Here is a 15917-nt window from a genome sequence, read left to right as displayed (position 1 = left end):
TCTTTGAAGTACATTTTCTCATCTTTTGGCATTTGTTGCGCTGATTTGTCAACAGCATAATTGAGAGAAGTGCAAATCTTCAACACCATACATCCCTTAAATTTCTTTTTAGGGACTCATCTTTTACATCTGCATCTACTCACACATACCCTGCCTAAAACACAAGCATGTTTAAGCTTCTGCATATACTAAATCATTTTGGTATCTGTGCTTTAACTTCAAGTGTGGGTATTTTTGCATTCTGACAAGCTTAATTTAAAACCTATCACTCCTCCTTTCTCCAGCTCCCTCTCAGCTGCTTGGCATGGCAGCTGCTGCTGTCAGTCAGCCTTACTGCTTTAGATGGTGCTTTAGGCATGCCCAGCGAGAGCTAAAAATGTGTTGGTGGACTTGAGGTTCGTGGGGGGATTGTTGCACAAGAAGTTGGGAAAACTCGTGTAACTTAAAACCACAGAAGGTGACCGTTCACAGCTTGCCAGAGATCAGGATCTACGATGACCTAAATTTATAGGACTTCATTCTGGACCACAAACCAAGAACCGCAGTGTGCTGATTTAGATCTCCCGACTTGGGTGTCCTTGCCTTTGTGCTTGGACTCCTTCAGACATGGAGGCTCAGCCGTCTAAGGGAATGGACGACTCCAAGACCGAAGATAAAGGTGAGAATTTGGAGTAATGCAAAACAGAAAATTCAGTTGCATTAGCTAGTATGACAGTAGCTTTACTAAGTAGTATGCATGCATAAGTTTGTAAATCTTGTTCATCAGCTGAGAATGAATGAAATCTTGTAAGAAATGTCTGTTTTGAAGTATTTCTATTCTGCATACATCTGTTAATTAGTGACAAACTGAGAAAAAAGCTAGGAATTGAGCTTCCTGACCTCAGTCAACCTTTGCGTTGTCGTTCTGTGGGCTCCCCTGACCTTTTCTCCAAACTGGCATTACATAACTGAAGTTGTGGCACAGCCATCAGCGCTGAGTGACACAAGGCTGGAGTTACAAAACACAGCAGGATCAGAGAGGCATTATGAGCCTGAATTTATAGCGCACAGAATCAAATGTAACCTGTAATGTGATATGAAAGAAAAACAGTACGATTACTCATCTGTTTAAATGAAGACCGGAGGACTTTAGTGCCATTTGAAAGATCAATGAAACACCTGCAATGCTAGCCTGTTGTTGCTGTTTGATATTTTCTCATAAAAAATACAATTTCCCTTTGACCCACTGTGAGACCACAGCGTGTTGGATTGTTAAAGGACTCATTCACCTAATTACAAAAAAAAAAGATATTCATGAGATTTCTGCTTTTGCTCTTCTACAATGGAGAGACATTACATTTTGGTTGATGCTTACATTGAACATTTGCATTAGAAAAAAGAGTTGACAGATTCAACATCCCTGCTAATCTGGATGATTCACGGACTTCATTGTGAACTGTGACATCTCATTGGAACTATTGTAGTTCTAGCGCAAATGAAGCAACTGTCTTTAAATCAGAGTTGGTAAAAATGTTTACGGCACTGCTCAGTGCCACAAACATCTTTTTCAAAATGATTTAGGATTCAGCATGATTTAGGAGTTTCTTTTTTATTATATCTTTTTTTTTTTTTTTTTTTAAATAGTGACCATTTAGGCAGTGAATTATATAATTAGTGCTTAAAACTAGAATAAGTATAAATAAATGGAGGTCAGATGACAACCAACTGCATCAAATCAATGGCTTTTTAAAGTAAAACAAGACAATCAAGGGTTAGAGGAAGGTGCTGTTTATGTTGCTGCAGCATCAGTGAGAAAGGTCTTAAAATAATGAGGCAGGGAGAAATCTCATTCTGCAAAAAATCTGGGCGTGGCAAAGAGAAATAGTTGACTTTCACCAACAAACACAGAATCTCAGAAAATACCAGAAAAAAACATTCCAATCTTTGACAAAACTATTATTTGCTGGAGACCATGACACTGTGAGTCATTTTGGTAAATGATGTTTATTGGGTCTTAACAAAGTTTTTCACAGCAAAACTTGTCATCACAAAAAAGTGACAGGTGCTGATAACATTATTTACAGCTTATTGCCATTTAGACGTGCCTCCTAGGGATTGTAAGTGGCTTTCCTATATAAAACTGAACCATTGTTGTGATTAATTACACTTCTTGGTATTATAGGTTCTGCATTTTACTTGCTCAATATGCAACATCACACTTAAAAAAAAGAAAATAAAATAAAAGTGGATTTTTGTTTTAATACACTGTCTGTCTGTCTGTCCTGTGGATGCAGGCGCTGCTGTGGATGCAGAGCTAGCCAAGGCCATAATGGCTCGGCGTTTCTCCCCGTCTCTCATCGGCACGGAGACCTGGGAGGGATACATCTTTTCTGATATGGAGATCCGCATCAAAGAGTCCACAGACCTCTATGGAGCTGTGCTCTGGCCTTCAGTGTGTCTAAATTCCATTTTTAATATTCAGCTGCAGTGCATCTTCTTAATTGTGAGCCCTGTCACTGAACTACAAACTTATATCCCCCAAACAGGCAATTGTGCTGTGTCATTTCTTAGAGACCAACCGAGACAAATACAACCTGATTGACAAAAATGTTATCGAACTGGGAGCTGGAACTGGACTCGTCACCATTGTGTCCAGCCTGTTAGGTACTAAAACTAAATAATCCAGTGATTAACTTTGATTTTTATCTGTTAATTATTTTCTTTTTGCTGTTTATATCTCATTTAATCATAAGCTCAGCTGCACTGTCTCTCTCTCCAGGTGCTAAGGTGACCTCCACTGACCTCCCAGATGTGTTGGGGAACCTCCAGTACAATGTATTGCGCAACACCAAGGACCGATGCAAGTACATCCCTCTGGTAGGTTTTATATTTCAAACTACAGGTTTGATAACAAATGGAATATAATCAATGACTGGAAAAACATGCAAAATCCGTTGTGTTCTACAAAAAAAACAAAAAAATAAAACACCTTAAGAATGTGTCACTTCTGGATGTGATTTATTGGTTTAATGCTTATCTCTGTTTCCAGGTCACTGAGCTTATCTGGGGTCAGGAGGTGCATCAGCGTTTCCCTCGGGCCACACATTGTTTCGACTACATACTGGCAGCTGACGTGGTGTACGCTCACCCTTACCTGAAAGAGCTGATGGACACCTTTGACCACCTGTGCCAGGAAAACACTCAGATCCTTTGGGCCATGCGTTTCCGCTTGGACCCAGAAAACAGCTTTGTGGATCGCTTCCGGCAGCATTTCCACGTGGAGGAGCTGTATGACCTCCCTAGTCTGAGTATCAAATTGTACCGGGCCTGGAGGAAGGACAAGTGGACAAAAGACCAAATAGAGGCTGCTGCCTGAACTGCTGAACACACTGAGAATTCTGCATATTTGTTGTGTGTTTGTGTGTCAGTGACTTGACAATCAGGCCAAATATGTAAAATAGTCAAGAATCACCACTGGAGGGTCATGTTCTGTGTTTTTTCTTCCTAATTGGATGTCATCCATCAACAACATGCTCACTTGAGCTCTTGGCTCACTTTGTTGTTTTTGGTTGAGTGCGCTCACAACACTATAATGTGGTCAAATGTGGCTCTGGATTTTTCCACTGGATTTCTGATGACAGAGTAGATTTTAAATAAGTCTGTTGCTGTGTGACTTCACATGTTCAACACGTTCAGGTTTTATTACAGCCAGAAGTGCCAGTTTCAGCACTGAGACTGAAGAAACATTTGTGTCAGTATCGCAGTCAGTTTTGAAAGGCTTGCCTATAAAGTTACAATCAGGCTGGTTCTCTTACGATAAATCCTCAGGGGACGATGACAACAGAAGTGCGACCCTCATGCCAGACTTTACAGTTTATGGTAATTGTTTAAAAACTGCCACATTTTGCAATTTTTCATACATCTAAAGATTTTCATTTTCTGATTTCTTTAAGCTGCCATAATTGATATTCATATAATGTATCAAATAACAATGTGAAAGCAGTGTCACTGTCATTGTCATGAACCTTCAGCTCCAGAGAATTATCACTTGAGTCACTGTTACGAATCTTTGTGTTGAGTTTCAGCCGATCATTCAGTTTCAGCAACTTTGCCATTCTGGTTCACTCTGACTGTTCTCATGATGTCATTTTCAACCTAAAATCTCTAAAAATCCTCTGTGGACTACTTGTCCATCAGTTGACAGCAGGAAACCACAGTTAGCTGGTGAACATAGTGGAGTATGTAGCTGATAAAAAAGCCAAATATGGAGCAAAAAAGAAGGTAAATATTGTGTTTACATGACTAATGTGAATGATGTTGTTGCTCAGCAGCTGCTGGATGTATATAGCATCTGTTTATGAGTTGTCAACTTAAATAGTGATGTTAAGTCAATGTAGTTCACCCACTGTCCCTAAGTGCCCAAAACAAGCAGTTACTGCAGGTTTAACATTAAAGCTTAACAAGATGACTGCTTGAAAATAGACTAGGCTATTAAATTATGTTTTTTAAATTTTATTTTATTAAAGCATTTAATAGCTGAGACAGCAACACAATATAAAAGCACAAAAAGGTGTGCTTTAACTAAACCGTAAGTCAATGTTTATTATGCTTACAAGTTGTGGCATGCATGATGAGCCCAAACATTATAGCAAGATAGTCTAAACCAAATTTACCAGTGCATAAAGATAATAATCAAACTGCATATTTAAAACTTTAACCACAACAAATTCTTTAAACACATACCTTCTTTGTAACATATAACTTATTGTTGTTGCTATTTTTATTTACACTTAGATAAAACTTCCTTAAGGAACATTTCACCAGCAAAACATTCTAAGGAGGTCACATCCATATTCAGTAACACGAACACTGGTGTCCCACACAAAGGTCTCATGTTTTGGAAGCTCACCAGTTATTTTGATTATCTTGGAAGGAGTAAGTTAGAGTTACTTGCTATTAATGTGACCTATTAAATCTGATATCTAATTTATGATTCAACATTTTCAGGGTCATTTTCTGTCTCATCCTTCCTCGTCTGTTTGCTTGCGTGGAGGATATGTGTTGTTTGGCTACAGAATGAGAGGAGCCGTGAAAAGCTGGATTAAAGAGGAACAAGAGAGGATACCAAAGTGAATGTCACCACCATTGTCAAGACAAACAAATCCTCAACAGCTGAAAGTTGTCTGTGGCTTTGGAGAAGTATCAGCTAACTTGGTCGCTCTTTCAACAGCTTCGTAATGACAAATAACCTTCCACTGAGAGACACTGCTAATATGCTACCTGTCATCAGGCTTAAAAACTCCCAGCTTTTTCTCCAAATAAGGCCACTTCACATCAGAAGCACAGCTGACCACAATGACCTAACCACTGCTTGTTCCTCATTAACGTGTCAAGGCACCTTGGGGTCCTGGATGGATTTCAAGGTTTGTGATGTGAGTGAATTTAGATTGACGATACCTGAAACTGGGGGCTGATACTTCATGGTTGGAGGCTGCTGAAATGTAACTGAGAGAGGTCTAATTGAGTTTTATGTTACTGTAGCTCCCTTCTTTTCACAGGGGCTTGATACACGGGGGCTGCATGCTGGCACGATCCTGTTACTTCCCATTTCTGGTAAAGCAATCGAGGTCATTGCAGGAAAAGAGAGCAAGTAAGCACAACACAGACACGTTCCAGACTGAGTGAGTCATTTGTAAATAGACTTTTGATGGGCTCTCCTCTCAAGAATTGCAGAAGAAGTGGCACTTGCTTAATAGTGATTAAAATCAAGGTGACACTTGCCCTTAATCTCCTATTTTAAGCATTTAATAAAAGCTTTGTGATGCACAATCACACAATTAGCTTGTGGTATAAATGTTTTACTAAATGCACATATACAGGCAATAACTACTTCATAAGTGTTTTGAAGCCAGTGAGGCTTTTAGGTTTTAAACTGTTTAACGCTCACATCCAGCAGCTCTCTGCCAAGAGGCTTTCAGGCCAAACACAAATCATATACCGGCCTGCATTTCAATCCGGCTTATATCCCTCCGTTTCCCTGTACAGTCCCCAGACTATTTGTAGACTACTAAGGATAACTGATGCATTACCAGCATAATGTGCAACATGTGGACTCATTTCAACCCACAGTCGTGTCCAAATCATGAACAGTTCAAGATTGTTGCAGCAGAATTACTTCAAAATCAAGTTTATGCAAGCATGATTTCATATCATATCCAGTAGGAGGTTACAGACCGTGTAGGCTTCTGCAAAGCAACCAGCACAGAAGTCCATAAGCAACAACTGGAAGCAAAGATGCATAGCTGTTGATATCATAAGATTCCCGTCATTCTCTCTCTCTCCTTCTGGCTCTGTCCACGACTCATCTTTGTTGTGCGTGTTGGTACCTACGTGCGCTGTGCTCCCATATCTTGCTTGTGTTTATTTCTCAGGGGAACAGGCTCTAAAAATACCCTCATGCCCTTGTGATGATGATGGGTGTGTCCAGCAGGATGCTGAGTCTCTATAACCTCGCAGCCGGAGGTCGCCAGATGAAGTTAGATCGCTGTCGAGATCTTTTACTGAAAAGTAAAGCAGCAGCAGGTGGATCAAAGGTCACATGTGGTGAGTCTGAACTTGAAGTTTTTACTATATCTGCTAAAATAAGGAGGGAAGTGCTTGTAAACTGAATTTTTAACCAAATAATGACAATATAGATTTTGGAAATATGCAATCTTTACATATTCTTTACGTGAGTTTGTGCATGTTTTTATTGTGCTACCTTTATGGAAAAATGCATGCAAACAAGGAAATATAACAGAACAACACTGTGGAGAGAAAAAGCTGAAATCACAGTAGGAAGTTACAAAATATCAAAATAAATGAATAGAACATCTTATATAGTATATAATCCTATATGCCTCCTTTCTATTCCTGTATTCTTGCTTTAATAATGATTTAGCAAAAGAATCTATAAATGAATTTTAATTTTTAATGCACTTAACACAGTTTTTCTTTTTTTCTTTCTTCCTTTTTTTCTCCACCCATTTTAATTGCAAATATCTGCCTGTCCAACATTATAGAGCATTTAGTATGGATACTCTGTATAAATGCCTTTTGGAGGAAACTTTAATGATGGATGAAGAGGAGGAGGAGGAGGAGGAGGAGGTTGACAGGAGTGAAGAAGACGAAGATGAAGAGGAGGAAAAGGGTAAGACGAACTATTGCAGTTCCACGTTTGACTCTGATTGTACACATCTGACATGTATATGTTTCAAATGATACAGAAACAGAGGATTCAGCTGCCGTGAAGCAACAAACTCCAGCCTGGGCTCCATGTTTCTACTACAGAGTGGGTAAAGAGGTGTACAACTATGTCGGCCAGGAGATCATGATCGAAGAGGGTCTTGACTCGTTTGCAGGCATGATTTGGCCAGCGGTGAGTAGCACTGTTTCTGAGATTTGAAACTTTCTATCTATTAATTTTTGCAAAATATTCAGGAAAGGACCTGTGCACCAGGAAAGTGTCAGTACTCTTTTACTTTGAAGGACTTCTCTGTTTACTAATGCAAACAAGACCTCTGAAAACTCAAAGCTATATAATGACACTTTCTTTATCATATCAGACAGCTTGCTACATACATTGACCAGCATTTTTACAATATTTTGACAAATATAAGCTTTCAACCACATTACATGGTCTTTGTCATCCCGTTAGATGGAGTTGACATATGAGCTCAGTAGCTGTTATAACATTTTAAGCAAGCCACGATTTGTATTTCTTTTGTTTAATTTTTGAGCCAACACTGCTGAGGAATCTGAAAAGTGAAGTCAGGGATGAAATCATGTCATGACAACTCAGCAAACTCCAATCAGCAGATGGAGGTTATGAGTCGAAAGCTCAGGAAAAAGACAGTGGTTCCTGATTGCAATGAACTTCCATTTTAACTCCACATGCAGTACTGGAAAGGTTTTAGGCTCTGAGCGTAAAGTGAGGAAGCTTTCAAAAATAATCCCATGAGTATTTTTAGTTTATCAGTTAACTTCATGCATTCAGTATTTTAGGTAATGCTGAGATCATCAGTAAAGGGCAACTGGACTTTTCTTTTTGGCTCTCCAAGAGGTTTCTCCAGTTCTAACTGACTCATGGGGAGTCCCAGCTATGTCTTGTATCCCCCAAACCCCAGGGGTACCAAGACTCACATGCCTCGAGGTGTGAATTGTTCTGAAACTACCAGATGAGGGATGAGTCATGATGTTAGTGGTGGGGAAACTTTCTCAGGAGAGATCTCAAGACTGCATTATATGTACCCGATAATTGGTGTCATAGATCCCATCTCTAATGAGATGTTGCTGTTCCGATTTAATATAGATGGCTTCCTTCACTCCTCTCAAACTGTCTGTCCATAATGTGAACATTGCTGTCCTCAAAAGAGTGTCCGTTATCCTTTGGATTCAGGTGGACTGCTGAGTTTTGTTCTGATGAGCTGCTTTCCTGTCCTGAGCAGTTCTTTAGTCTCCCCTACATACAAGTTTGTGCACTCCTTACTGCATTGAAGTATACAGCGTTGCTCAGCTTGTGTTTGCCTGTTTTGTCCTAAGGGTGAACCAGATTTGTCTTAGAGTGTTGTTGGGTTTGATGTGCAGTTCATTGTGTCTGGGGAAAATCCTTCAAAATTTCTCAGACAGTCCAGCTACATAGGGAACGACAATGTTATTCCGCTTGTTGCTCTTTTCTTCCCTGGTCAATGTTGCCTTGTTTTTCTGGAACAGACCAAGTTAGAATAGCCATCAAAGAAAAAGCCAAAACCTCAGAAAAAAAGCAGTAGTCACCAGCAAGAATTCTCAACCAGTGCTGTAAGGTTCTGATAACACCCTGCTTATGCTCCAGCGGGTGGTAGGCATCAGGTTGAACTGAAAAAGCCTCTTGGATGAGATACGGAGCATCATGAAACATCAAGGACCAAAAATAGAGGTCCATTTGCCTTTCACTACAGCTCTTAGGATTACCATGACCTGTATGACTGAGAATCTACACAGATAGTATTTCAGATACTTGGCAGATAGATTTTTCCAAGCATCTTAGAAAACTTGCCACAGTTCTTCTGTAGATTTATTGTCTTTGAGTGTCTCCATATGTAATCTCAAACTGATTCCATAATGATGAGATCAGGGCTGTGTGGGGGCCATATGATGTGTTGCAGGACTGCTTGTTCTCCATATTGCTAAATATAGTTCTTCATGACTTTGAATGTATGTTTGGGGTTGTTGCAGATTGAATTTGGGACCCATCAAACATCTGACTGATAGTAATGTGTGACTAATAAGAATCTGAACTGCTGTATATATATATATATATATATGACATTAAATTAGTATAACATATAATGACAGGCAAACCATTTGGAATAGTTAATGCAATGAAATCTGCTTGTGCCTCACTCTGTGTGAGAGGAGAGTCAATTATATGAATAACTGTACTCTAATTTCATCATGAGAAGTGTCACTATGAAATATAATGGCAACAAAAACAATTGGTATTGATAAATAAAACTAGACTTTAGAAAAAAATACAAAAAAGTGGCTGTAATCAATTAAAAATTATATGTAATAATGGCCTGTGTTTAAAATGCATTGCAGTATTTCACATTTTTATAGTAGTAGTATATATTTGTCTGCAATTAGTTTAACTGCTATTTTAGGAGGTCTTCTTTATAGATTTTAAAATTTTGAGTCCTCGCAGATTTTTACTTTAGACATGATGATGAATGGCTGACATGGCTATTTATCTTCATTGAGCTCCTCACATCTGAAGTACAAGCAACTGAGACATTACAAACCTTAATCTTCACCATAAAGATAACAGTGACTAAATGTCACAGTGCTGGGTGTATACACTCACTGTAACAATACTCTTGGTTGTCCTCAGGCTTCGGCCCTCTGTCACTACCTCGACACTCACCGTAAACAGCCAAGTCTTGTGGACAAAACAGTCCTGGAGATCGGAGCAGGAACTGGGCTGGTGTCTGTTGTAGCATCACTCCTCGGTATGTACGAGGAGACAAACCTGTGTTTAAATACAAACCTGCAAGGTTATAACAGTTTTTCCCACTGTCCTCAGGTGCCTGGGTCACAGCCACAGACCTCCCAGAGTATCTAAACAACCTGAGAGTCAACCTGTGCAGAAACACCAGGAACCTCTGCAGACACACTCCCCAGGTGGCAGCTCTGTCCTGGGGCTACAACCTGGAGAGCACCCACCCTTCATCTGTCTACAGGTACGACTACGTGCTGGCTGCTGATGTGGTCTACCATCATGACTTCCTGGACGAGCTCCTGGCCACCATGAAGCATTTCTGCAAACCAGGAACCACTATTATCTGGGCCAACAAGATTAGGTTTATGACTGATCTGACTTTCACTGAGAACTTTAAAAAGGCCTTTCACACGAGTCTACTGGCTGAAGATGGAGAGATGAAGATCTTCATGGCAACATGCAGAGAAGAAGAGAGAGAAGATGATGCAGGCTTAGGAATCCAGGATCTCCTGAGAAAGGAGGAGGAAGAAAAGAGTGGTGATTCTGAGGATGAAAGGAGTGAAGAAAGGCGTGTGGAGCAACAACACAACAAGGCTGAGCTCGACTGTGAACAAAAATGTGAAGGAAAAGAAAATAATAGCGGCATAACACGGGAGTCTGACATGTTAGAGGCTGAAAAAAGGGATAAAAAGGAAGAAATGGAGAAGATGGTGGCCCTCAGAAATGATGACTATGAAGAGGATGAGGATGAACCAGAGGACACAGATTCAGGACAAGAAGACATAGCAGGTGATCCTCCATTTAACAGCAAAGATGCACATTTGTGAATCAACACATGTATTTGCGTCTGCCTATTGCAAGCATAAAAGTCCAATTTGCTTCTACTTAAAGGGTTAATTCACCCAATATGCCCCCAAAAAGACATTTTCTTTACTTTGCTTCAAATTAAACAGACATGAAGAGAGTTTTTGAGATGTCATAGGAACTACTTCTTTAATTCAAAGTAGTTGTAATGAAAAATATTCATAGAAACAAGGAAACTAATTATAACAAGTTATTGATGTTGAATTTTTATTTATTTTTCAAGACTCTTTGGATGTCAGTGTGTTGATCCTCTACACAGACTGTATACAATCTGTGATCCCAACAACTATTGGCATGACATTTTGTACAAACGTTCATGGTTCCCAGATGATGAACCCTCCACAGGTGAACTGTATCAACAAGTGCTGGATGAAATCTCAGAAAATCTGGCACAAAAATAATTTCCACTCACTTTTGGAAATACTTCAAAGATGCATCAAGATCAAAATTGTAAATTCATCCAACACTTTGTTCACGTCATTTCTACAAAATTGATAAGATTTACATTGGTCTCAACTAAAAATTGAGTGTATTGCTAGATGGCAAATATTAGCATGCAAATGCTAAACTAAGACAGTGAACATTATAACTGCTTAACGTTACATTATGTCACAATATGTCTACATTTTCAGTGATGCCATGCAGCATGTTGATATTAGAAGTTAGTTCAAAGCAGCACTATAACTAAGCCTCACAGAAGCAGAAGCATGAAGGCAGATTCATAGTTGCGTTTTTAGTATTTAGACAACACTGGCAAAATGAATTTCCATTGTGTAAATGTTGTGCTTAAAAATCTAAAGGCAGCTGCCCGAAAACCTTGCCAACCTCCCATTACTATTTGCATAACAAGATAATAAAATGAAATGAAATGAAATGAAAAATACTTTATTTATCCCAGAAGGGAAATTCAATTAACCACTAAGCGACAGCAAAATACATTTAGGGGAACTAACTGGCACAGCAATTGTTTTCTTGCAGTCTTTAAATCGGTCAGTTTCAGCTGTCCGTGCTGTCTTGTGGTTGGTCTCTTAAGTGAAATAACAGCTTCATGACTTTAAATGGCACTGGCAAAACTAGTGGGATGACTAAATCTGAGATGCGACATATGAGACACGCATGTCAAGGCCAAAAGGTGGTGAAGCCAAAATTGTTTCAAACTTTCACTGAAACCAGATGGCTGATGCATTGCGCCCATTGGTGTAGAGCTTCTGAACTGAATTAAACTGAAGGACAAGAGACAGTCATATTTTTTTCATTGCAGTGAGAATATTTGGTCCACATATGAGAATATTTGGTCCAACGATGCCACATTTTTACCTGTACTGATGTTTAACTACAGATGGCAAAAATACTCAACAACAAACAAAGTAACAAAGTACAGGTTCAGAAATTTTCTTAAGTACAAAGTAAAAAGTAAAAATGAATATTTAGCTTCAATAATATGCAATGCCTCTTTTGATAACTTTGCAAAATGAAAAAAAGTTTTAAGCAGACAAAATAGGATTATTTTCATCCTTTAAGAACCTGCACAGTGCTGGTACAGAGAAAAACATCACTGGACAGTTTTCCCTTTCAGCAACATTATTAACATTAAACATCATAATCAACATGGAAACACTTATCTCTTCAAGACAACCAAAATCTTTTATTGAGCCTCAGTAGAAACTGGTTCTCAAAGTTCTTAGAAGGAAGACATGCCCTTTTGGGTCTGAAAATCAGTCCCGCAGTGCTAAAAAGCCTCTCGCAGGCAGCTGAGGCAGGCAGGGCTGCGCTGAGCTTCAGTGACAAATTGCACACTGCTGGAAAAGATAAAGATGTTTGTTGTTACATCTTTTACGTCATGTCGTCATCCGCAGAGGTTGAAACAAGTAACGAGCCAGTTTTGAGAGTGTAAGGAGTAGAAAGTACAGATATTTGTGTTCAAATGTAGGGAGTAAAAGTAAAAAGTCGTCAGAAAAATTAACACTCAAGTAATGTACAGATACCTGCAAAATCTACTTAAGTACAGTAATGAAGTATTTGTACTTTGTTACTTCTCACCTCTGTGTTTAACTACTAATTTATTTACCTTTAAAGTTAAGCATGTTTGATCCTACAATGGGAAATGTAACTGTATGACATCTCATATTTTGTTTTCTTTACTGTGGTTGACTGAGTTGCAGCTCATTTCTGTTTCTTTCCACAGGACAGGAGTCCATGAAACACACAACTGTACCGCTGGACTGGACTCCCACCCACATCAGCAGCTTTGGTAGAGACATCTATCATTACGTAGGGCAGGAGATTGCAATTTCTGAATCCATAGACTCCTACGGAGCAGTGATGTGGCCAGCTGTGAGTGTTTCTGAGAGCAAATACTTTTTAAAAATGATCAAATGTTGCAAAACCTCACCTGACTATCTTTTCTTTTTGTCTGGCCTGCAGGCGTTGGCTTTATGCTCCTTCCTGGATAACAACAGACACTTAGTGGACCTGCAGGGGAGGACGGTGCTGGAGCTTGGAGCAGGAACAGGACTGGTGACCATCGTGGCCAGTCTGCTGGGTGAGCAGTTATCATGGCACGGACCACAAAGTAGGGCACAAAGGGCCTTTACTGCCAACACATATACTAAATATAGTGAAAAAAGGAAGTGCTAATATGCGGCACGTGAGTGGATGTTAAAAATGTCAGAATCAGAATCAGAAACAGGTTTATTGCCAGGTATAGTTTACACAATATGAGGAATTTGTTCTGGTTGGTTAGTGCAACAATAACATAGAAAAAAGAAACCAAAAAATAGAGGATGCAAATATAAATATAAAATATAAAAAATAACAGTCAAACATGCCATATATCCAATTTGAAATATCAGTTATTTTGTTTATTTTCCAATGCATATTATCAATACATTTTAGATTTAGTTGTTTCTCTTCGGATAGCGAATGATTCTCACAATTTCTGATCATATAGAAAATGACAGAAACCTTTTCTGTCTAATCGATGTGTTACAACCCTACTCGGTTAATAAAGGAAGTTTAGCACTTGACGAAACTAAGCTGAGTGAGGCAAACTACAATGTTGTCTACGATGTTTGAGTCCTACATGGTGAAAATCCACTGTTATTGTGTTTTGCATCTTATAAACGCGTAGGTGTAAAAAAGGTGGGACAATAGGAAGTTCTCCCTCAACTATGCTAGCCTTGCAGTCGACTGTTTTGCTCTGTGCTGTCCATCACAGATGCAGAGAGAGTATTCTTCCTGAAATTGGCGTGGACAGCAGCAGCTCAGCTTTATTTAAAGCAAATGCAGCCTGTTCAGAACAAGGCTACAACCAGGAGTTACATAGTCATGGTAAACTGAGGAATCTTTGCAGTATTTTGAACTGAGTAATTGAAATACACATTCTGAGGACATGTGAGAATTTCAAGAAATTATTGTAACCCAAAAAGGACTTTCAGTATAAGAGTTCCAATGCGTCGCCTAAAAGAAATCCTCACTGCTAAAGCATACCTTACCTGAAACCCAAAGGACTGTCAAACAGTGCCCCAATGCTGCTAATTAAAGGAATACTGTGTGTGTGCAAGGGTTGCAGGGTGGCGCAGTTGGTGACCACTGTTGCCTCGCAGCAAGAAGGTTGCCAGTTCGCGTCCCGGTGGGGGCACTGGAATCTTTCTGCGTGGAGTTTGCATGTTCTCCCCGTGCAGCGTGGGTTCTCTCCGGGTTCTCCGGCTTCCTCCCACAGTCCAAAAACATGCTGAGGTTAATTGGTGATTCTAAATTGTCCGTAAGTGTGAATGTGAGTGTCCTTGGTTGTTTGTCTCTAAGTGTGGCCCTGCGATAGACTGGCGACCTGTCCAGGGTGTCCCCTGCCTTCACCCTAAGTCAGCTGGGATAGGCCTCAGCTCCCCACGACCCTAGTGAGGATTAAGCAGTGTATAGATAATGGATGGATGGATGTGTGTGTGCAGATCAGGTTAAGTGTCTGTGTCTAAACCAGTCCCCGTACAGCTGCCCTGTAGGTCGAGCTGAGCAGGTTTTTGCATCCCTCTAGTCCCCTTATGCATCTACTGGATTTGGGAGCTGCTCCAGTCAGGATCCAAAAGATACAGTCCTGTTTAGGGGACCACGCATCCCAATCTGCATACATATCAAACACTACAAAAGAGAGTCATACATTAGGGTCTGGTCATTAGCTGCAGCAGTAACATTATGCCATTTTGTGGGAGTAAAAGTTGCAAAAGGGGCCCCACAGGCTAACTGTCCTACTGTAGTGTTGGTGGTGACCACCGTCGTATTTCTGCATCCAAAGGAGCTTCAGTCACAGCTACAGACTTACCAGACGTGCTGAGTAACCTCCGGGCCAACGTGATGAGGAACACCAAGGGCTGCAGATACACTCCCCAGGTGGCAACTCTGTCCTGGGGCTACGACTTGGAGAGCACCCACCCTTCATCTGTCTACAGGTACGACTACGTGCTGGCTGCTGATGTGGTCTACCATCATGACTTCCTGGATGAGCTCCTGGCCACCATGAAGCATTTCTGCAAACCAGGAACCACTATTATCTGGGCCAACAGAGTAAGGTTTGTGACTGATCTGACTTTCACTGATAACTTTAAAAAGGCCTTTCACACGAGTCTACTGGCTGAAGACGAAGAGATGAAGATCTTCATGGCAACGTGCAGAAAGTAATAATAACAGCAATAATACATTTTGTTTATAAAGCGATTTTCCAAACGCTTAAAGACGCTGCACAGTGAATAAAAACAACAAGAAATAAAAACAACATGCAAAAAAAAAAACAACGGCAGAAAGCAAAAAGCATTAAGTGCATTTAGAAACAATCACACATTAAAAGTATTTTTGTAGAGATGAGTTTTGGTGAGTGATTTGAAGGTGGACAGGTTCGGGCAGTTGCGAATGTAGGAGACAGAAAACATTTTTAACCCTATTCAGGACTTTCATGTTGCCATATATAGAAGGTCTTCCGGGGTCCATTGGACTCCAAGAAAGAATATGTGCAAAATATTAGTTGGTATTCATTAAAGACTTATTTACTATGTTAAATCAATGTTCTGAT

General features: G+C 39.9%; 2 protein-coding genes across 2 annotated transcripts; both read left to right on the top strand.

Annotated features, from left to right (window-relative positions):
- The first annotated feature begins 250 nt into the window (after positions 1-250).
- On the top strand, positions 251-4972 carry mettl21e (methyltransferase like 21e). The gene is made up of 5 exons (XM_008292505.1): positions 251-658; positions 2274-2431; positions 2526-2643; positions 2759-2856; positions 3029-4972. The coding sequence occupies exons 1-5, from the start codon at positions 607-609 to the stop codon at positions 3353-3355; spliced, it is 753 nt and encodes a 250-aa protein (XP_008290727.1). The 5' UTR covers positions 251-606; the 3' UTR covers positions 3356-4972.
- Positions 4973-7043: 2071 nt separating this feature from the next.
- mettl21ca (methyltransferase 21C, AARS1 lysine a) lies at positions 7044-15707 on the top strand. Its single transcript, XM_008292494.1, has 7 exons — positions 7044-7168; positions 7245-7396; positions 9887-10004; positions 10079-10783; positions 13044-13192; positions 13283-13400; positions 15147-15707. The coding sequence occupies exons 1-7, from the start codon at positions 7051-7053 to the stop codon at positions 15527-15529; spliced, it is 1743 nt and encodes a 580-aa protein (XP_008290716.1). The 5' UTR covers positions 7044-7050; the 3' UTR covers positions 15530-15707.
- Positions 15708-15917: the final 210 nt, after the last annotated feature.

The sequence above is a fragment of the Stegastes partitus genome, unplaced genomic scaffold, assembly GCF_000690725.1.
Source record: "Stegastes partitus isolate 25-593 unplaced genomic scaffold, Stegastes_partitus-1.0.2 Scaffold19, whole genome shotgun sequence".
Classification (NCBI taxonomy): domain Eukaryota; kingdom Metazoa; phylum Chordata; class Actinopteri; family Pomacentridae; genus Stegastes; species Stegastes partitus.
Note: the sequence above shows the minus strand (reverse complement) of the source record. Positions and strands in the feature narration are given on the sequence as shown.

Coding starts and splice junctions, on each gene's coding strand:
- mettl21ca (XM_008292494.1), top strand. CDS start 7,051: ATGGATACTCTGTATAAATGCCTTTTGGAGGAAACTTTAATGATGGAT. Junction 10,005..10,078: donor TGTTGTAGCATCACTCCTCG/GTATGTACGAGG, acceptor CACTGTCCTCAG/GTGCCTGGGTCACAGCCACA. Junction 10,784..13,043: donor AGGACAAGAAGACATAGCAG/GTGATCCTCCAT, acceptor TTCTTTCCACAG/GACAGGAGTCCATGAAACAC.
- mettl21e (XM_008292505.1), top strand. CDS start 607: ATGGAGGCTCAGCCGTCTAAGGGAATGGACGACTCCAAGACCGAAGAT. Junction 659..2,273: donor CTCCAAGACCGAAGATAAAG/GTGAGAATTTGG, acceptor CTGTGGATGCAG/GCGCTGCTGTGGATGCAGAG. Junction 2,857..3,028: donor GATGCAAGTACATCCCTCTG/GTAGGTTTTATA, acceptor CTCTGTTTCCAG/GTCACTGAGCTTATCTGGGG.